The sequence below is a fragment of the Amblyomma americanum genome, chromosome 3 (assembly GCF_052857255.1).
Source record: "Amblyomma americanum isolate KBUSLIRL-KWMA chromosome 3, ASM5285725v1, whole genome shotgun sequence".
Taxonomy (NCBI): Eukaryota; Metazoa; Arthropoda; class Arachnida; order Ixodida; family Ixodidae; genus Amblyomma; species Amblyomma americanum.
This window is the reverse complement of record NC_135499.1, coordinates 210,317,457-210,337,853: the sequence shown is the minus strand read 5'-3', so window position 1 is coordinate 210,337,853 and position 20,397 is coordinate 210,317,457. Positions and strand designations below refer to the sequence as shown.

The window sequence follows — 20,397 nt, the reverse complement described above, 5'->3', positions numbered from 1 at the left end:
GCTGGAAACACTTTAAACGAAAGATTTTGCTACATATCAGAAAAATGGACCATTACCTTCAATATTTTGATAACAATGCCTTAAAATTTTTCAGTTTTTATTCTTTCATTCCTTGCTTTATCCCTTCCCTTACGGCGCGGTTCAGGTGTCCGCCGATATGTGAGACAGATACTGCGCCATTTCCTTTCACCAGAAACCAATTTTAATTTTCAGAATTTTTTCCCTAGAAAGCTGGACTTGTTGTTGGTTAGGCTACTACAGGAAGCTGTCCATCACAGGCTAAAAATCAAACAACAATGAACCTAACAGAATCCCGTATGAACGCCCTGAACCCCTACGTTAGAGTTCACTCGAGGCTTGTTTTGTGGGCCGGAGCTTAGTGTTGGAAATGCTGTATTTTATATGAGATGATAAGTGCAATCGTGATTAGAAGTCAAGCTCACATCTGGGAGAGAGGTTAACGCTAGGCACTCTTGGTAGAACGACCAACCCGGCAAAACAAAGGGACATTGGCTGGGTTTCGTTTGAAGTGCAGCAAGCAGTGAGTAAACATTTAGCCCTTTCAGGCTTCGCTCGCCATTTCTGTTAAAATCTTTTTTTACAGAGAAATATTCAGTGCAGGTCTAAAGAAAGCTTTCTATTTTATTTTTCAATGACAAAACACCACTACTTATTTTTAACTGTGGGCAAGGCACCTTGGTGGTCGCAGATTTTTAAGAAGCACAATTATAATATGACAGCTACATCTGTTTCATTCAGTTTTTATTTTTATCACCATATGCGTCGACTGTCTAATCCGGGTACTAACCAGTGCATGCTGAACGTTACGTCAGCCGCTAACCGTGAATAGAATCAGAAGGCAGTAACTTCTTCATGGTGTGGCAGAATCATCTTGAAGGCATCCCTCCAGAATGAAATAACTAATTGCTCCAACCGCGCTTTTGGCGACGGAAGCGGCTATGAACAATACTTGTTTTATCCGGCAGGCTAACTCCTTCCACCGAGAATGATAGAATTATCTTTGGAAGATTTCAAGCCTACGGCAAGTAGTTTAGGCTTTTTAACATGCATCAGGGGCAGACCACTGAAGGCATGACTTTTCCTGTCGATGTAGTCGATACTAGCGGTAGTTTTTTATTAATTCAGCTTTGTTTTACTTCATGGTGTGGCAGAATCATCTTGAAGACATCTCTCCTTTGACTTCTTTCCTTACTAGTTAAAATGGCCTGAAGCGGAATAGTCATGCTGCGTTAAGTCGTTGTCTATTTCGCAAGAGTCAATGCGCGGGATAGTTCCAACCTATTGGTACTCGTTTGTGCACATTCATATATTGTGGTAATGAAATGCTACCGCTCATGTTAATCACTCGCATTTGTCTTACGCGCAATGTGACCGTTTTTCAATGACGCAAAAACTTTTCCGAAGCTGCACCTAAAATAAAACGGCTAAATCAGCCTCATTGTAAACGCACAATAGGCTAAGTTCAACTATCTGTGAAATATCATCCTTGAGCTGGCTGCAGGACACAAAATGCATCGCAATTTATATATGAATATGAAGCAACAAAGAAATCAGTGTTAGGGGTCGCACACACTCACAAACAGCAGTGATTTTGTAATGTACGCAAATGCTTACAAAGACATTTCAATAATTAAGCATTAGATGCTTTTATCCTCCATTCTGGCCAACCTCCAAACCTGCACCCGAAACTATCCGACATACACCGCGCTTTCTCTTCAGGGTGGCAAGCAGCAGACAACAACCTTCCCCATACTTATAGCCGCGTGCAGGATTGAAAGCAGCGGTGGTGTAAGCAGAGCAGCTTTGTTTCCCGATGCTTTGGAACACTCGGCCATCACCGCAGACACTCGAACAACGCATTCAAACTTGTAGCCACTGAAGCCCTTCGTGACAAAACTCGAGCTGATCGAAGTCGCGTCAAGAAGCCCAAACAGCCACCATCCACTGCCGCCAAGCAGCCACAGGCTATCAGAGCCAAAATCCAGGCCACCTGCACCGCAACCGACCCCGCAGTGTTCGTGTGCAGCAGCCCCCACACCGGCACTGCAGCCCCGCAAGTCCCGCTTACACAGTCGCACGGCGACACTGACCAACCAGTACCTCCGTCAGTGCTCCACAGCGCGTTCAGAACTCCGCACACTGCACCCGCGTCTGTAGAGGTGCGTGGCCCAGCCTCCATCTAATCCGTCGTGAAACATCTCACGCTGCACTTCGAGTATGCAACATCACAGCCAGTAGCCTCTCAGATACATTCTGCAGCAGCGGACATGCAGGCAATTATCACAAGCACCGTCTCGAGAAAATTGGAACAATCACTGAAACCCTTCCTCCAATGCACCCTAGATCCTCTTTTGCAAGCACGACCGGTCTTCGCCCGTCTCTCATTCCTTAAATCAACATACTCGGCCCGCATCTCTGCTCTGAAAGGAGCGAATCGCCCGCATAAACGCCTATCGCAACGAGAGGCTATGCGCTATAAATACTTCTCATCGGCCTTCGAAAAAATCCACCCTTACAGCCTTCTTAATAATACGGCAGTGAAATTGCAGAGGAGTACGAAAAACAAAACGAAACGTAATATTCTACTTTAGAACATGATTTTAACTCAAGCACAGCCCGACATCCCTGTTCTTCAAGGAACCGCGGAGAATTTTCCCTGAACGGTTGCAATGTCTATATTCAATCAAGCATTGCGCAACGGCATCGCATTACCCTACAAAACACGAACACCTCCAATATGATTGACACAAACATCGGGAGAGATCTGTTCATGGTACAACGCGACACGTCTCACGTGAATACGCCGACAAAAAAACACGTATTCACCGCTACCCGCATTGGAATCTCGAATCTATGCGTCCTTTGTCACATACTGGACATCAAATCAACCCATCAATGTCTACTTACAAGAACTGGACACATTTATCTCAAATTTCAAAACCAATGAAATGACTCTTCTGTTCGTTGATTTTAGCTGTTCTCATCCAGACCGGGCCAAGATTGTGACGCACAGCTCCAGCCGGAAGCTAGTATCAATTACTAACAATCATCACTTCTAGCTTTTTAAATGACCTCAATGCTCCCACTTGACTCGTAACCACCGGGAAGTAGACACAACACCAGACCTTACCTGCATAAAAGGACAACTCCGCGATACGTGGACATCCACGCAGCAAACATTGAGAAGCTGGCACTACATCCTCGAAATACAACTCGCACTAGGTAAGCGATTTAGTCTGCCCAAAGGAACATACGCTCAGACCAGATTCACTGACAGGCCTCTCAATAGAAAAGGATCTGGGAGCAGTATTCTCTGAAAACTTTGAAGCAGACGCGTGTTGCACTGGCATAATCTTTACACAGTACGCAAACAAACTAAATTTATCACACACAGAAGATCATCATGAAGTGGGCCAGCATGTTTGATCCCTGTGGGAGAAAGGTAGTGCAAATTGTGGTGAAAATGAAAAAAATAACAAAACCAATAGCTTATTGTAAATGCGCTTACAAGAACAAAACCAAGAGTGTCAAACCTATGCTGAGCAGCTCACATCAAAGAGCTGATGTTCCTTCTGCGATAACTTCAACGAGCAACTGTACACATCATTTGTGTGGTAACTCTTCCAAACCCTTCGCCAAGACAATCACCGGCCCACACTAGCCTAAGTTCAGTTTACAACTTATGCCTCACAAGACGTATTAATGAACGAGATAAAGGGTGCTTTTTATCCACCCGTTAAGCTTCCTACTTGATCAATTGATTATCCCCTCACCATTAAAGTTTCCTGAATCGCATGTGGCACTCTTCCAGCTCAACCGGCGTACAGCTTCTGGCGCAGATCAAGCCACCTACAGCATGCTTCGTAGCTTGCCTGATTCAAAAGTTGCTGCTACTGCTGGACCATATAAATCATGTTTGGAAGACGGCACCTACCGTATATCTGGAAAGAAGCGAACATCATTCTTGTATAAAAACCAGGTATACCTCTGAATTTGCTGGCAAAACTCTGCCCTATATCACTCACTTCCTCTATGGTAAAGATTATGGAGCGAATGGTGCTTACGCGTCTCGAGTGCCACCTAGAACACGGTCACCATCTACCCTCTGCACTCACTGCCTTGCGTAAGCATGTGTGCTGTCCAGGTGTTTCTGCACGAATGCGCAAAGACAAATATACAGTCCCCGGCACTCTCGAACTACGCGCTATTGCGGGCGTTGACATCAATGGGGCTTTTGACAATGACTCCCAGAGCGCAATCCTGGCAAGCCTTCAGGAAACCTACCCAGGAGTACGCCTATTCAGTTATATTCAAAACGTCTTGACCGATAGGACAGAAATACTCATTGGCCCAGATGATAAGCCCTCGCCACCTGTCCCCATCAAACAGGACACACCTTGGGATTTGATCTTATCCCCCAAGTCGTTAAAATTGGTAATGAAAGATCTTTAGGCGGCACTCACCGCCATTCCACATCTCCAACATGCCATCTATCGGATGACATCCCGCACAGGTTTGCCCATGGTAACCAACGTTGTAAAGAAGCTACCGTCCAACAAGACCTGGAGTTAATTGAAGCGTACGCTGTCATTCTGTACTGTTGCTTTCCACCATAAGATTAGGAATATAGATTATAGGGGTTTAACGTCCCAAAGCAGCTCAGGCTATGAGGGACGCCGTAGTGAAGGGCTCCGGAAATTTCAACCACCTGGGGTTCTTTAACGTGCACTGACATCGCACAGCACATGGGCCTCTAGAATTTCGCCTCCATCGAAATTCGACCGCCGCGGCCGGGATCGAACCCGCGTCTTCCGGGTCAGCAGCCGAGTGCCGTAACCACTCAGCCACCGGGGCGCTACTCCACCATAAGAGCTGGGCTGCTAATGCTACCGCTGTCTCATTACATTTAAAATTGATAGCCGCCCTATTGCTCGCCAGGCTCATGCTTACGATATGCTTACCATCTTTCGACGAATAAATAATCTCCACCACATGTTGAAGCTTAATATCCGTACCGGCCTTGGATTCAATGAACACAAGTTCCACAAGATTGTCTTAGCAACCGTGTTCTCAAGAGTCATGTTTGCTTACTCATATCTCCACCTAACGAAAACTCAGATAAAGAAATTGAAACAGCCATCCGCAAATTTTTACGAATGAAGCTAAGTGTTCCGCTATACGCATTTAGCTATCTGATTCAACAGGCGGCCTAGCACAACGCAATATTACAGAAGACCACCGCACATAATGAAGCTCAGCCCTCCCGCTTGGCCACATGCTGTCAAAGATGTGTCATACAAGTCACACAAGCAACACTTGTACACAGCACATTGCACATCGCACATATCTCTAATCCCCGATTTTCTACGGCCATGAGGCCATCTACCTCGCTTCATCATACTGCCTGCACTCTCTACATGGACCCGGAGAGGGATTCAATGCGCCGAGAAAGAATTAAGAGCATGTCATCTCAAGGCCCCATACCATGACCCCTACTAGAAATTGCAAATTCACCGACTCTAACGCTACAACTTCGTCCATAGGGCACCACAATCACAAAGTCTGCCATCACACCGGCGTTCCTGATCCGACCTCATTTAAAGCACAAGGAATCGCATAAGCAATCTTTCACCGTCCTAAAAAAACTAACACCATCATAGTGAGCACGGACACCCAGAACACCCGCCCTGACTTCGCCACCAACTTGCTCCCGGGGCCTATCCACGCTCAGCTAAACACCTACCTTCACCAACACTAGAGCCTGCAGGTTCTTCTGGAATAGGTCCGTGGGAATTGAAGGGAACGACCGGGTGCATGCCCTCGCTCGTGACACCAACCCTTCCCTTGTCCGGATGATTACAAACACAAGGTTGAGCGGGCTATGCCAGAAAGCACCGCAGACAAAGACCGAAAGAACTAGGACACTCCCTCATCCACAACTTACTCACCGCGAGTCTACCTTCATTCGACACGTACAAAGAAATTATTCAACACGCACAAAGAAATTATCTACCATTTGACCTGCACAACCACCATATTTTCAAGCGCTTGGCCACCCCCGCTGTCAGGTATGTGACGTCTACCCTGACAACGCACGCCCATATTGGACTTGCCCACTTGCCGCGCAGTCACCACACTACCTGAAACGCTGATTCTTAAGCGCCTAGCCCAGCCGCCTAAAAAACAGACGTTTACACTCGTTGCGCAAATCGTGGCATTGGGCCATATAGCTAGGTCATACGTTGTCAGTCTGGCCTCCCACCTACGCACAGCGCCCAACAGGCATTTCGAAACATTTGGCGGCATCTTACGATAGGCGCGTCCCATCCGTTGAGTGGAGGGGAGAGTAACGCCAATTAGTAGTTTTTAAAGGAAGGAAACGGCGCAGTAGCTGTCTTGCCAGACCACGCCATACCACGGTGAAGAAAAAAAAAGCCTCTGTGGCGTAGATGTAACATGCTCGCTTCGCGACACACGAGACGGAAGTTAGATTCCCACTGCCCATTAAGTAAATAGTTTTTTAAATCGCAATTAATTTAATTTAATTCTTTGTACGTTGATTAGAACTTATTGTGTGGCGTCACACTCACAAACCGCCATGTGACCTCTGCTGTCACTGACAAAAATAAATCGCTACGAGAATTGTGACGTCACATTCCGTTTCAACCAGTGAAAAATTATCGTCCCACACATACTTGGGTTCGCGTCGAACGGGCTGTATAACGCTGTCGAGTTAAAAGGCGTCCGTGTGCTGCGCGACGTCAGTGCTCGTCAAAAATTCCCAGGTGGTCGAAATTATTCCAGAGCCCTCCACTACGGCACTTTTTTTTCTCTTTTTTTCTTTAATTCTCATCTTCCTCTCTTTTCTGCGGTGCGGTTGATGTGTCCAGAGAGATGTGAGCCAGTTATTGCATCTTTCAATTACTCAAAAGCAATTTTTCTCGGTGTGGTTAAGATGTCTACGGAACGCCTGAAGTTAGCAGACCCGACTACTTGTATAGACCGGAAACCTTCGCCTTTTAGCTAGAGCTCTAGGACGTGAATGACACAAAAAGAAAATGGCCTAGGCGGACGGCATCCCGAGCGCTTCCAACACTGCGAAACACATCAGTCTGCAGAATATACAAAGTTACTGGGCAAGCCTTCCAGTGACTCTATCCGAACGGCATTCCAAGCGCCGTAAAATATAAAAGTTACGGGTTCATGACGCCAGCGCGCGAAAAATCTCACTGCGTCGATCTCACATTTTACATTCAAGATATGCATGGCTTCCGTTTACTATGGAAAGCTAAGGGCAGTATATAATACGTACAAGTGACTGTAGCCTAGCAGCGGCGATGGTATTGGTGTTTTAGCAGCGATCGGCGCGCCTCCTGTCTGTCGGCGTTGATAAAAATAAGACGTAATATCGAAAGCACACAGAGTGAGGCTTATATGAAAGGCGAACGCTTCAGAAACGGAGGATAGAAAAAGCTATAGGCGTCTGAATTTTTCTCCATTTATCGGCTGTTGCACACCAGTATTGGCAAGAAAACGAAACTAACAAAAACAGGGAAGCAAGTTCTCCCTTTTTGGCATTCATGAGCTTCCCCGGGCCGCTACATTCTCTACGAAGGCAATATCTGTCATTCCTACTTCCTGAACGCTTCAATTTTAGCGCCCTGACGGTGACGCGTGTCTTGCTTCAATGAGCTTGAAGCGAAAAACTTACTTTCAATTCGCTACGCGCGGGAAGGTCTGCGTGACATTGTATGCAGTCTGAAAAAATGTTGAGCGAACGAAAATGAAGAAAAACACCGTAGTATTCAAAGGTACTGGTTTCGCAGAAAAAAAAGGAAAGTAAACTGTTTCAACGTTAACGCACCAGCATATTTCGGCCGCTTCCTATTATAAGCCAGTAAGGGCGCAGCGCCTGGGTGGGCTGTGAGCTTGCGGCCGGTGGTGCGTGAACGGGCTAAGCCCGAACGACGCGAAGTTGGGTCCTTATAGAAGCCCGCTTTTAACCTGCACGTCTTGAGCAAGACTTTAAAAACGAAGAAAAATTGACGTCAAATCATTACTCACGCAAAGCAAGCACCGCCATAATTACTTGGTGGAGCATGACTGCTTGTTTAATCCACTTCAAAGCCCGATTTCCGGTAACCATCGCGGAAACACCGCGCATCATCTAATAACAAACGTGTTTTGAAGAATAACCTAAAACAGGGAACCCTGTGTAGGCGCTTCCGACGTTCCAGCAACATTCGGTGTTGGAGTGAAGTTTCCTAAGACCGAAAACAATAATAAAAACGTAGAACCGCGCCATGGTTGTTAAAGCCGGTACAAACAAGGAAGCTGTTTTCATGACGTTAAACTGGAGGGCTTCAATGGAATAATCATGTTTGCCCTTCTTGGTGGCCGGATAATCCCTAAGAAATTACTCGCATAGCGTCTACCTCATGCAGTGTTTTACGACGAGGGATCGTCCAGAACAAACCTCCTCGAAGGCATGGTTACGCTCTCAGGGACGCTTGCGGGCAAGAAAGCACGGTTCGTGAATATCCAGCGCTTAATGTTTTGCGGCCGATAAGCACCGGGGTTTATGTGCAGCCCGCTGCAAAGCTTCAAGGTCGACGTGTTTGCTGCTGCCTCTGCGTGCGGTTGTTATACGCTTGAGTCTGCGCATGCTGAGGAGTGCTTCTCCGTTCTCCCCACAGAGTTTTTTACACGTTCAGCTACGCCTCTACGACACCATCCAGTACTAAACTATAACGCCTATAGTAACCCGTGAAAAAGAAAAAAAGAAGGGGAAACTAAATGATACATCAAGCGTCGACTTTCTTCAAGGCCTCAAGCTGCCTCTTTTTGAAATCTAGGTTTCGGACACGCGTTCGTCGCCGGCCTTCAGCGGTGTGCAACCGACCCGTATTTTTTACAGCGAGAGCTGCTAATGTGAAGGTTACCGGGAAAAGCGCGTTCGTAGACGTCATCGTAGTAGTACTAAAAAAAATAGTGCAGATGAACTTGATAGCGGGGAGGGGGACAGGAACCCAGCACAAGAATCCAGCAATGATTGCATCTTTCCGCACGTAATCATTATCGCATGCCAGCTAGCGGTGATTTTGTGCATTGCCACTTCTGTAATAGCCATTCAGTTTTGTTTTGCTTATTGTTGTCTACGGTTGCTCAACGACAGTACTCTGCGAGAGAGCAACTGATAATTGATATTTGAAACGCCCTTCGAACTCACAATGAAAAAATAGCGCACAACGATCACGAGAGACGGAAAGGGAACGGTAACGGGTCTCTTTGCTGAATTGATTCTCCCCTAGCGATGAGTGGCCTGTACTGCTTACATTTCTTTTTACCCTTTAACTTCGGCTCCTGAAAAGGGGGGAAGGGAGGGCTGCTTGTTTTATGTTTTTTCATAGTGACTTGTATAAATTGCGTGTTTCAACAATAAACCCTAGTTGGGAGTTAGTGCTTGTCTGCGTCGTTGCCTATCAGCACCCTCGTGTTCGTTTTGCGAACACGAGGAACTTTCGAACTTTCGAAGCCGAACTTTCGGCTTTGCTCTTCGAACTCTTCTGTTTGCTCCTCTGTTGGTCAGGCCTCGTTTGGCGCACGTAAAAATTAACATCGTCGCATTCGCCCGGAGTTTAATTTGCTTTTCGCTGCATAAATATAGGACAAGATATTGAAAGGAAGACACAAAACTCTGAAAATTTTGGAAAGGCTTATTAAAAGTAGCGCTGAAGACATGTACGCTAGCCGCACTGTAGGCCGCAGCGTCCCAAAGCGACCACTGAGGGCTTGTGTAGGGACACATGTCATCGGAGTCCGCGTCCACAAAGAGCTTTTCATAGCCCGTTCTGACACTCATTCAAAAAGCACAAGCACAAAATTACGAATGCAAACAAACGATATCATTTGTTCTGTGGGTGTAAGGAGATGCCTCCTAGCAAGTGTCACAGACAGGTGTTCAGTGAAATTTGATTTATTGTGTTTTTTAATGTTGTCCGAAGAGCCGCTCGGCATTTCCACACCCGCCGCGGTGGATCAGTGGTTAGAGCGCTCGACTATTGATCCGGAGTTCCCAGGTACGAACTCGACCGCGGCGGCTGCGTTTTTATGCAGGAAAAACTCTAAGGCGCCCGTGTGCTGTGCGATGTCAGTGCACGTTAAAGATACCCAGGTGGTCGAAATTATTCCGGAGCCCTCCACTACGGCACTTATCTCTTCCTTTCTTCTTCCACTCCCTCCTTTATCCCTTCCATTACGGCGCGGTTCAGGTGTCCAACCATATATGAGACAGATACTGCGCCATTTCCTTTCCCCCAAAACCAATTATTATTTCCACTCGCATCTAGTGAATAATAATAATAATTGGTTTTTTGGGGAAAGGAAATGGCGCAGTATCTGTCTCATATATCGTTGGACACCTGAACCGCGCCGTTAGGGAAGGGATAAGGGAGGGAGTGAAACAAGAAAGGAAGAAGGAGGTGCCGTAGTGAAGGGCTTCGGAATAATTTCGACCACCTGGGGATCTTTAACGTGCACTGACATCGCACAGCACATGGGCGCCTTAGCGTTTTTCCTCCATAAAAACGCAGCCGCCGCGGTCGGGTTCGCCAAAGTGCATTTGCCGCAGTTGTTATCACGCCACTGAACCCGGTGGTTGTTCATAAAAACAACCAGTTTTTGTCGGTGACGCCGACGAGATCAAAAATAGTCAAGGTTGGCAGGTATACCATGACCTCAAGGGGCACTTCAGTGCTGGCGCCTACCGAGACCAAGACTGCCGTTACAGAATTGTTTGTGATTAATTACTAACGTTGCGCACTGGTGTTTTGAGCTAGTTTGTATGATAACTAGGCCCGTAAGCTTCTTTCAAACACGGGAGCCGCCGCGATGGCTGAGAGGTTATGGCGCTCGGCTGCTGGCCCGAAAGACGCGGGTTCGATCGCGGCGGTCGAATTTCGATGGAGGCGAAATTCTAGAGGCCCGTGTGCTGTGCGATGTCAGTGCACGTTAAAGAACCCCAGGTGGTCGAAATTTCCGGAGCCCTTCACTACGGCCTCTCTCATAGCCTGAGCCGCTTTGGGACGTTAAATCTCCATAAACCAATAAACCAAAGCTTCTTTCAAATAAATAAAATACGAACACTCAGCAACTTTGTGCCTGCAGCTCTTTAAGCACTCTATAGAGGTTTCAGAAAAAGCGAGAATACAGCTTGTTGCTTGCATCACGTAGTGCAGCCAGCAATATTCCAGTGCAAAAAAAAAAAAGCGAATACCATACGCGGAAACATGGCGTTATCATTTACAACAGCGAAGACTGGCACGACACTAGGGCAATAATATGGCAAAGGCTGTGGGGGCATGTGAATGACCTCTTTACCAACTAGAGTGCGCTAGTTTCGTCATCACGGTGCCCACAATTCTTGACTGATTTCATCTAGCTTGGTTCTTCTGACATGATCCAAAGGTTTAACCGCGCGTATGTTCAAGAAAATAAAAGCGATGCGAATAAAATACAATGTGAACTAAACAGGAGCAGCGTCATGCACCGAAACCCACGTTTCTAAGCGTCATTTACGCAAGCCACAATCCCACGCGTCCATTCGTATATTGTCTAAAAATGATCGCGTAGCATCCGCCGCTATAGCTCAGTGGTAGAGCACTGGTCTCGTAAACCTGGGGTCGTGAGTTCGATCCTCACTAGCGGCTGCTTGGGCTATTTTTGTTTCGAAACTTCATTGTCTGTTTTTTTAAGCTGTTTTCTCTGACAATACTGCACATTGAAGATATGAACCAATTAGAAGGTAACAAATCCTCTTCTCGGGCGAAAAGAAGGCTCACAAATCCTGCCGCAGCGCAAAGAGATTCGATTAACGAACGAAACGCTACAAAGAAGAGGCTGCTTCTTTCAAACGCACCACGATATAGGAAGAACAGTAAGAATGATGTGAGAAGCAGTCAGATGGTGCCGTAAATGCGTACCTTGGCCCACTGTAGCAGCACAGCCAGTTACCGGGGCGGGGCAGAAGAGAAAAACCTTTCTTGTTTTGTGATGCAGAAGTACTTGCTGTTGGGCTAGATGGTTCATCGTAAAGTTGAATGGCGCAAGGGAACGAACCCAAGAAGAGGATCACGGAAGTCTTGCCTTGTTAGGATCCGCGTAATGTGGAGCGCACCCATCGCTAAAAACCGAAGGATTACTCGCCTGTCATCGCGACGTGCGCATAATTTTGGATTAAAAGCATCGCAAGGTGGTTGATTTTTTGTAAAAAAAAATCAGCTTAGTTTTATGTGGTTCCTGGAAAAACCAAGTAGAGAAAGAAAGCTATCCTTTCTAAGATTGAAAATCTCAGATAAAAAAAAGGACTAGAAGATCACAGAAATTAATAGTAAGTATTGTAGAGCGATGCTATTGCGTCTCAAAAGAAAGTAGACCTTGCATCGTTACTGGAAAAAAGTAGCAAACTTAATCTCGAGTTTCTAGAGCTTTATGATCAAGAAGGCGCGCTCATTATAAAATCTTCTAGAGCATGAAGACCGTGAGTAGATTGAAAAGGAGGATAACGGGGGAATTCAGGAGAGTTAATGTGAAAGAGAGGATTTCAGGGCATGATAACTTCGTATAGGCAGAAATCCATGTTTTTTTTTCATAAAATGCGCAGCGCGTATGGGAGCGCCTTTATGGTGAATAACTACTAATAAATCAGCTGCTTTTAATTGATATGATGGCCGCTGTCTGCTATCAGGGAGCAGCACAAAAGAAAAACTGCGGACATTTATCACGTTTTCTCTCTTCCACACTTTATTTTGTTGCCGACGGAGGTCTTGGATTAAAAATTGGAGGCAGAAAAGCAGCTTCTAGGAAGTACGCCACATCGTAATGAGTTCTAGGTTATGACGGAACGGTCTTTACGGCGTTATAAATTAGGCTAATATAGGTCTTTGGAGCGCGATAGCGACGATCAAGCAAATGCGCTATTCATAGTTTCCTTTGACGTCGACCTTCCTGTCTTCGAGGAAGAATTTTTGAGCCGCAGAAAAGAAAAGCTGTTCAGTGCCGGTGTGGCTGCTATGGATGCCAGGAGAACCAACGCAAACTAATGTTCAGAAAAACAAAAAAAAAATAACAGGAAAGTTTCGACTATGTAACGCGAGAATCAGCGACAGATCTTTAGGCATTTAGTTTTGGCCGGCGGCTCTTCCAAACAGAGCCACCTGTAGGCTTATGCGACCCAGGTTGGCCGTGGCATAAGGTGACATCGGACAAGACACAAACAGATGCACAGCATTAATACAGGCATTAACACATCCTGCGTGGTGTCATGCGGGATGATAACCATACCCGGGTTGCCATGGTACCAATGGATGGTGACGATGATAACCATGGTAACCATGGTAACGCACCGGCCAGTTACGCTGACGGCGACAGCGACACGCAAGCCAGGGACGGGCGTCTAACAGCTATCGCTGTAAAATTACTCAGCCTACTCCGACCTCAAGAATTTATGTGACATCAGACCACTCGTGTAAATGACATACTACGGACAGAAAAAGAAGAAAGACAGCAAAAAACTTACAATACACGGCACGCATGGCCAAAAACGGATGGAATAACGTAAGACATGTTTTGTACCGTTTGTAAGTCTAATACTAAACGCTCGAGAATGCAAACCTAGATATTTCGGCGGGAACGCTAAAAAAGGGGAGCGGCTGGTGGCATATAACATGTTCTAGATTGTCCAACGGACTAAATCCGACGAGCGAACCAGATCCCATATGTCTCGCTGTGGAGGATACGTAGTTAAGGGTCGCCAATTATTTATCTATCCCACTTCGTTCGCTGAAAAAAAAAAAGTTGATCCAGCGACTTATTGACGATTTTCATCAAATCCACGTCCCTAGTCCAAGGATAAAGGATAATCCTCTGGTTCCAGAAGGATTGGCTAGTGCGATAAGGATCAACGCGTGCGACAGCGTGATTTGCTCTGTTGTCTCAGTGGTCCGCCAGTATACTCAGACACTGTTATAAGTGTTTTGCTGTTAAAATATATCTTAAAAAGTGCTGTTAGTGGATGTTTGAACCATAAGAAGAGAGAGAAAGGCCGCTAAAAGTCATTGCGTGAATACTTTGGGGTTAACGATACAAAGAGAGCAAAGGAACAAGGAGTTTCAATGTGTAATGGAATGCTGGCAGTACATGAAAGCGAGGTTCTTAGAAAGCACTCAGCCTACATTTCTACAAAGATGATCTGGCAAACTAGAAGTGCTTATATAAATATTCGAAACTGTTTGTTATAAAACATAGCCGTGCCCACATCAATAACGGATTCGATCCAAGCCGTGGCGGTCGCATTTCGATGGAGACGAAATGCTGGAGGCCCGTGTACTGTGCAATGTCAGTGCACGTTAAAAAACCCCAGGTGGTGTAAATTATCCGGAGCCCTTCACTACGGCGTCCCTCATGGCCTGAGTAACTTTGGGACGTTAAACCCACATAAAACCCAAACAAAACACCCCTAACTGATGTATTTAAAGCGCGAAGAGTTTTGTGCTAGACTTTCTCTATAATTGAAGGCCTCAGTACGGCATACGTGCATGATGATATGATGGTTTGCTATTCATGAAAAGTGTCTTAAGGGTGAAATAATGATTTATTAGATTTTAATTTTATTCAGATTCTTTTTTCGCTTTAATTGTGCCATGCCTTTGCTTTCGCCCTAATCAGTCAGACAGACATGAGGGTGGCAAAAATAGAATAAAATCAAAAGAAAAGAATACCTCGCAGAGGCTTTACAATCATTGCACGCCTTCCATCCACTGCTTATGAACAAATAGGGAGGACAAAGTGCGGGTAAGTTCTCGGAGAAGGCGGTGCGTGGAAAAAGGCAGCATCATTGTTGTGGCTCTCCAACTCTGTAAGCGACTGTGAGTCTACTATATTGATATATAAAACACATGTTTAATAAAATTGATGGGCACTGAAAAGCGCAAAAGAATCCACCTTTATCAGTTAAATCTCAATTTTCACGGTGACTGGCAAACTTATCTACCTGGTTTTCTGCGAAACACCATGGTCTCACTTACCTGACCTCCCAGTTTTTTCACTGACCCGTTGTACGAGTATTATCATCATCGTCGATGTTAGGGATTCTAAAATATTTTCTATAGAGGTCGTAGACCGAGACCGTCTACCACTCCTTTGATGCACACCGGACGCTTTAAAACGAAAAATAGCGCTTTTTTTCTTGTCTCTCGTTTGTTTCTTTTACACGCTATAGAAAAGGCTGTTTGGCTTGCTAAATGTTCTCACAATCGACAAAAAAAAACACGAGAAATTTTCGTGAAATTTTTAAAGGGCGATTTTACCTAGCCTGATCTCGGGATCAGTCCTTGCATAAAGTCACTATATCGGATCGGTTGTGGCGCCCCCCTAGTTCGTAAAAATCGCCGATACTGGAAGCTCTTGCTTCCAAACATCTTGTTAGCATAAATCATTCAGTATGTGATCTTTAGACATCACCCTGCGCGTAACGCTAATCTGTTCCGACGGCACTCTATAAGTGAAGCGCACGGTACTCACAGTTCTTTGTGAGCTCCGTGCCGCCGTAAAAACGGTCAGAGGATAGGAGCGAATGAGATGTGCACCTGAAATGCGCGCGCCTTAAGGTCGGCCATAGCTATATTTGAGAGCGAATAGCCCGGGCGAATGACCAATTTTTTTTTGTTGCCTAGAATACCTTACTTCCATAGCAATGTGTGCCTTCTATCTTCAGGTACATAAGGCTAAATCTTCGTCGGGTTTTATGCCTCAGCAACATCGCCATCGTAGTTTTTATTGCTTTCTGTCTATGAGCGGACTCTCAGAAGCAAGGACCAGGACGTGGAGTCTATAGCATGCACGTTATGGAGGAGCGGCTTGCGTAAGAGGTCAAAGACGAGGCCACAGATTACTCATAAGCCAGTTTTTTTCTGCAGTGATCCTCTTTGCGAGCGAAAAGCCCAGCCAGCACTTCTGCGTGTGTGTGTGTGTGGGTTCCGCTCCTTGTTATGAAAAATAATGCGCTGAATTCGAACCCGCTTTTGAACTCGAGTGGAGAAGAATGTTCCTTCATTACGCGTTCTAAAGAAGCCATTACAAATTCGTACTTTCCGGCTGCGTCAGTCTATGAAATGACCCTGCCGAGAAGTACGTATTTTTATACCCAAGATGTCGAGGGGACGAGGTTAAATGGCTTGCAGCTCTGAATTATATTCATATAGTCTGCTGAGGGAAGAAAAATGAATAAATAGGAAGAGTTGACCGAGAACTGAATATCTCTTTATGTAGAAGTGTGTTCTTAAATGCAGTTTTTTTTTTCTTGCCAGGCGGCTTAAGTTAAAAGCTGCTGCTTGGACGAGCATGACCCTCCACATGACCATGATTTACCTACACAAAAACGATAACTTTTATATTTCTTGCCAACATTTTTTCTTAGACAAATGCTATCTACATTGCGGTAAAATCACTGCTTGGCTAAATTCATGCACTTGGATCTTACTGTGGCAGTTCTGACAAGAACGAGGTAATAAATATCACCAACAGGAGGCAGTGCTTGGCTGGTTAGCGCGTGCCGTTCAGAGCCAAAGAGAAGAGAACGCAGAAGAAGGCAAGATGTCCACCGACGGCAGGCGTTTCCAGGCGACTCCGCCGACGTTGACGCCAGCCGCTACCTCCGTGGTTCCACCGCTCGGCAGCTCCCTGCGCTGGCGTCTGTGTGTGGTCTGCAGTGGCCTGGGCCTGGTCGCTCTGGCCATCGGCGTCTCGCTGGCGGTCAACCGGATAATGAGCGGCACTGGTGGAGAGGTCCAGCCCGGTGGTGACAGAGGAGGGGCCTCGCCGCAACAGCCACTGCCTGGCCGCGGCGAAGTCGTGTCCAGCTGCGTCGACGAAAGCTGTCACCAGCTTGCCAGGTGAGGTGCCGCTGGACGAGAACTGTTTTTGTTGATGGCTATTTTCACAGCTGTTGCAAAGCAAGCCACTTGATCCCCGCTTAACAGGACACCGTTTTCGAATAAGCCATGCTTAAGGTAATGGAGGCACTGGTTAGCGTACTGTGTAGTTATTAGCTGCAGTTTCCCGCTGCCTGTCCAAAGCGCTTGTACGTTTGTCGCCTGTAGACATATCCCGGGTTCTTGTACTGACACAGTGCCGTGGTCTTGTTAGGGAGAACTATCTTTCGAGACAAGCGAGTTCGATTTTTACAGGTTGTATATTTGGGCGAAGTTTTTATAGGTCTCAGAAGTACTTGTATTTGGGCGTGTTGGTTCATATCTTTTCAGGTGGACACAGGGGCGCAACAAAAACACACGGACATAGAAGTAGACAGGGACGAGCGCTCGTCCCTGTCTACTTCTATGTCCGTGTGTTTTTGTTGCGCCCCTGTGTCCACCTGATTTTATAGGTCTGTCCTGATTATTTGGGTCTAGTCTCTACACGCCTCTATCGCGGCCTCTATCGGAACCTCTATCGGCGCGGTACTTTCTCCAACCACTGAGATTTAACAGTTCTTGATTTAGCTCATGACATCTATCTTATCTGTTGTTGCGCAAAGAACTGACGTGACCAAAGTGCTGTACAAACTCCATGACAGACATCATCCTTAAACAGCAGGATATTTGAACGACAGGATGATTGGGCTTCTAACACTTCAAAAGAGAAAGTAGTAGGCCTGACTCCTGCAAACTAGCTTCTATAAAGGTATCAGTTTAAATTATTAAGTACAAAACTGAAGTGAATATAATCAATTTGAGGCTAAACAAAACAGACAAGCAAGAAGCAAGTCTGGCTTTAAAAAAAAAGGCGAGAATACCAACTTCCTTCAAAGGCCCACTGCGACGCTGGTTAAGTGTAAGATTTATACGTGTTTTGGGCTCTGCGGCTTCGTTGTCGAATTACACACAATCCAAGTGGGCACAACTTTAACCTTCCGCTATGTACACCCAGGTACGTTTCCGACTCACTTGAAGAAGGTGACCCTTGCGACAATTTCTACGACTACGTCTGCACCAACTGGAGCTCCTCCTTCCGTTTTCAAGGCGAGGCAGTGTACTCCGAGGCTGTGAGGAGCGCACGCGAGCTGGAATCCCAGCTGACGGCTTTGTTTGATGCTGGAACTGAAGACACAAGCACACGACCCTTGTTCGACTTGTACGACGCCTGCCTGCACCTGCCTACGGGGAGAAGAGAAGCGCTCGACTTCCAAAACATCCTCGACAGCGTAGGCCTTTCAGGATTCCCGTACTCGTCGAGCGACCGCCGTGCCTCTGCAGCTGCCGGAAGGCTGCTTCGAGTTACCGGCGTCTCGCCGCTGGTGCATATCCGCCTCACGGACAAGAGCAGTGTCAAGCTGCAGGCTCCACGGACGCTCTTTCCAGATTTCACTTACCTGCCCAACGCGCACCGAGGATGGTACAACGATGCAGCTCGACGCGTGGCGCGAATGTCCATGCCTGAGCTCTTCGATTTAGAGCAGGAGCTAGTGGCCCTGCTCAGCGCACCGGCCGAGCAGTTCGGGACCGTGGCTGTCAAGGAGCTCATGTCAACTACAGAGTGGAACTGGGCCGAGTTCTTGACGAACGCTCTTTTCGGCATCCGCATTATCACGCCTGACACGAAGGTCACCCTGGAACAGAATCGGCTCGGCGTAGTCTTCTTGGGGCTCATGTCCGCCACAAAGCCAGCGGTCGTGCTCAACTACCTAGCGTTCCGTCTGGCGCTAGCGTACGCGCCTCTGCTGCCAGGAAAGCGCTTCCGCAAGATAAGCGACGTGGCCGTCTCGCAGGTGGTCGGCTGGGAGGATGGCTGGAGCGACCGTCGCAGCCACACCTGCGCCAAGATGGCGGCGCAAGCCGAACCAGGGCTAGCCGCCTTCCTGCTGGCCGCGAATTCAAAGCAGGACGAAAAAGAACCCGTGCTGAGAAGCATGGCGGAGCACGCTAAAAGGAACATGCTCGAGTTCCTGGGTGAGATGTCCTGGGTAACGTCGTCCTTTCTCAGTAGGGTGGAGCGTCGCTTCAAGATGCTCAAGACGGCGTTCTTCACGCCAGGCGACTGGAGAAAGTTTGCGTTCCGCACATCTCAGTGCCGCTCGTTCGGTTGCGCATCAGATGGCTTGACGGCGGTTGAAATCTTCCTCAAGATGGTAGCGCAGCGTCAGCACCGTCGCCTGGGCCCCAGGAGGCACCCCTTCCCAGACTTTCCAGATGACCTGTTCGAGACCGAGAGCCGCGTGCTGGAAGGAAGCACGCTGTTTGTGCCGTTAGGCGCCCTGGATCGGGCGTTTCGCCACGAGGCCTTCTGGGAGTACCACCTCCCGCGCATGCTGCTCCAGCTGAGCGCCGCCCTTCTGGACGTGTTCCGGGACGTTGCGGTCGAGCTGCGCTCAAACTACACGGACCTGCACGATCGCTTCGCCGCCACCGAGTACTGCTTGCGCGAGGAGCAGGCAACAATGACCGAAACTACGTCAGTTCCCTTCTCATCCAACGGTACGGGCCGCGAGGACCTGCGGGACCTCTTGGCCGTGTCGGCAGCGTTCCGCGCCCACGGACGACTCGTCCGTAGTGGTGGCAGCGAGGGAACTCTGCCGGGGCTTCCATTCAGCAGCGAGCAGCTGTTCTTCTTGCACATGGCGCTGAGCCGCTGCGAGAAGTACGATGCTCCCTACGAAGACCAGCTGCTGCGCCATGGTCGCCGGGCGCACGCCGCTTACCGGGTCAACGCACCATTGCGGCAGTCGGTCAGCTTCAGCAGAGCCTTCCAGTGCCGTCGAGGCTCCTACATGAACCCGCGCAGAAAGTGCGTGTTCTGAGTTTGCGCGCGTGAAAACGAGCCTGCTTCGGTGTGCACTGACTGCGTCTATAAGCTTTTTGCTGTTTTTTTCATATGTTCGCAAAAAAAGGGAAACAAGATGAAGCGAACTAAATAGTGCATTAGGTCGTAATGATCCCCGTAGAACGATTGGGAAGCTCCTTGCCTGCAATTTCCAAAGTGCTTGTTTTATTCAGCGTTGTGTGGCGTCGAAGTTTGTTGCCAGAAGCCATTGCTGTTACACTATCGTGGACAATTGAGGAACGCCGGCTGTTTAAGCGCTATACGTGACGTAGTATTACTGCTTAGTTTTGAAATCGTACGATGCATTTCGTTGTTAATTTAAGTGATTATACCTGCCATGCGGAGATTGGTTTTAAAAGAATGTCCGGTGTGAAGCCTATATGCTTTGAACATCTGATCATGTGACCCAGTTATTTCGATGACCAGACTAAACTGGTCTCTATAGCAGATTTTCAGTATTTTAAGGTAAGTTATTTTGTGCTAATGTTTGGCTTTATGCATAAA

At 47.2% G+C, this 20,397-nt stretch overlaps 1 protein-coding gene and 1 non-coding gene across 2 annotated transcripts; both read left to right on the top strand.

Moving 5' to 3' along the window:
- The first annotated feature begins 11,657 nt into the window (after positions 1-11,657).
- Positions 11,658-11,729, top strand: TRNAT-CGU (transfer RNA threonine (anticodon CGU)). Its single transcript has one exon. It is a non-coding gene; the product is annotated as a tRNA-Thr (tRNA).
- Positions 11,730-16,671: 4,942 nt separating this feature from the next.
- Positions 16,672-19,870, top strand: LOC144124371 (neprilysin-1-like). Its single transcript, XM_077657000.1, has 2 exons — positions 16,672-16,970; positions 18,004-19,870. Exons 1-2 carry the CDS (start codon positions 16,672-16,674, stop codon positions 19,868-19,870), a joined length of 2,166 nt encoding a protein of 721 aa, XP_077513126.1.
- Positions 19,871-20,397: the final 527 nt, after the last annotated feature.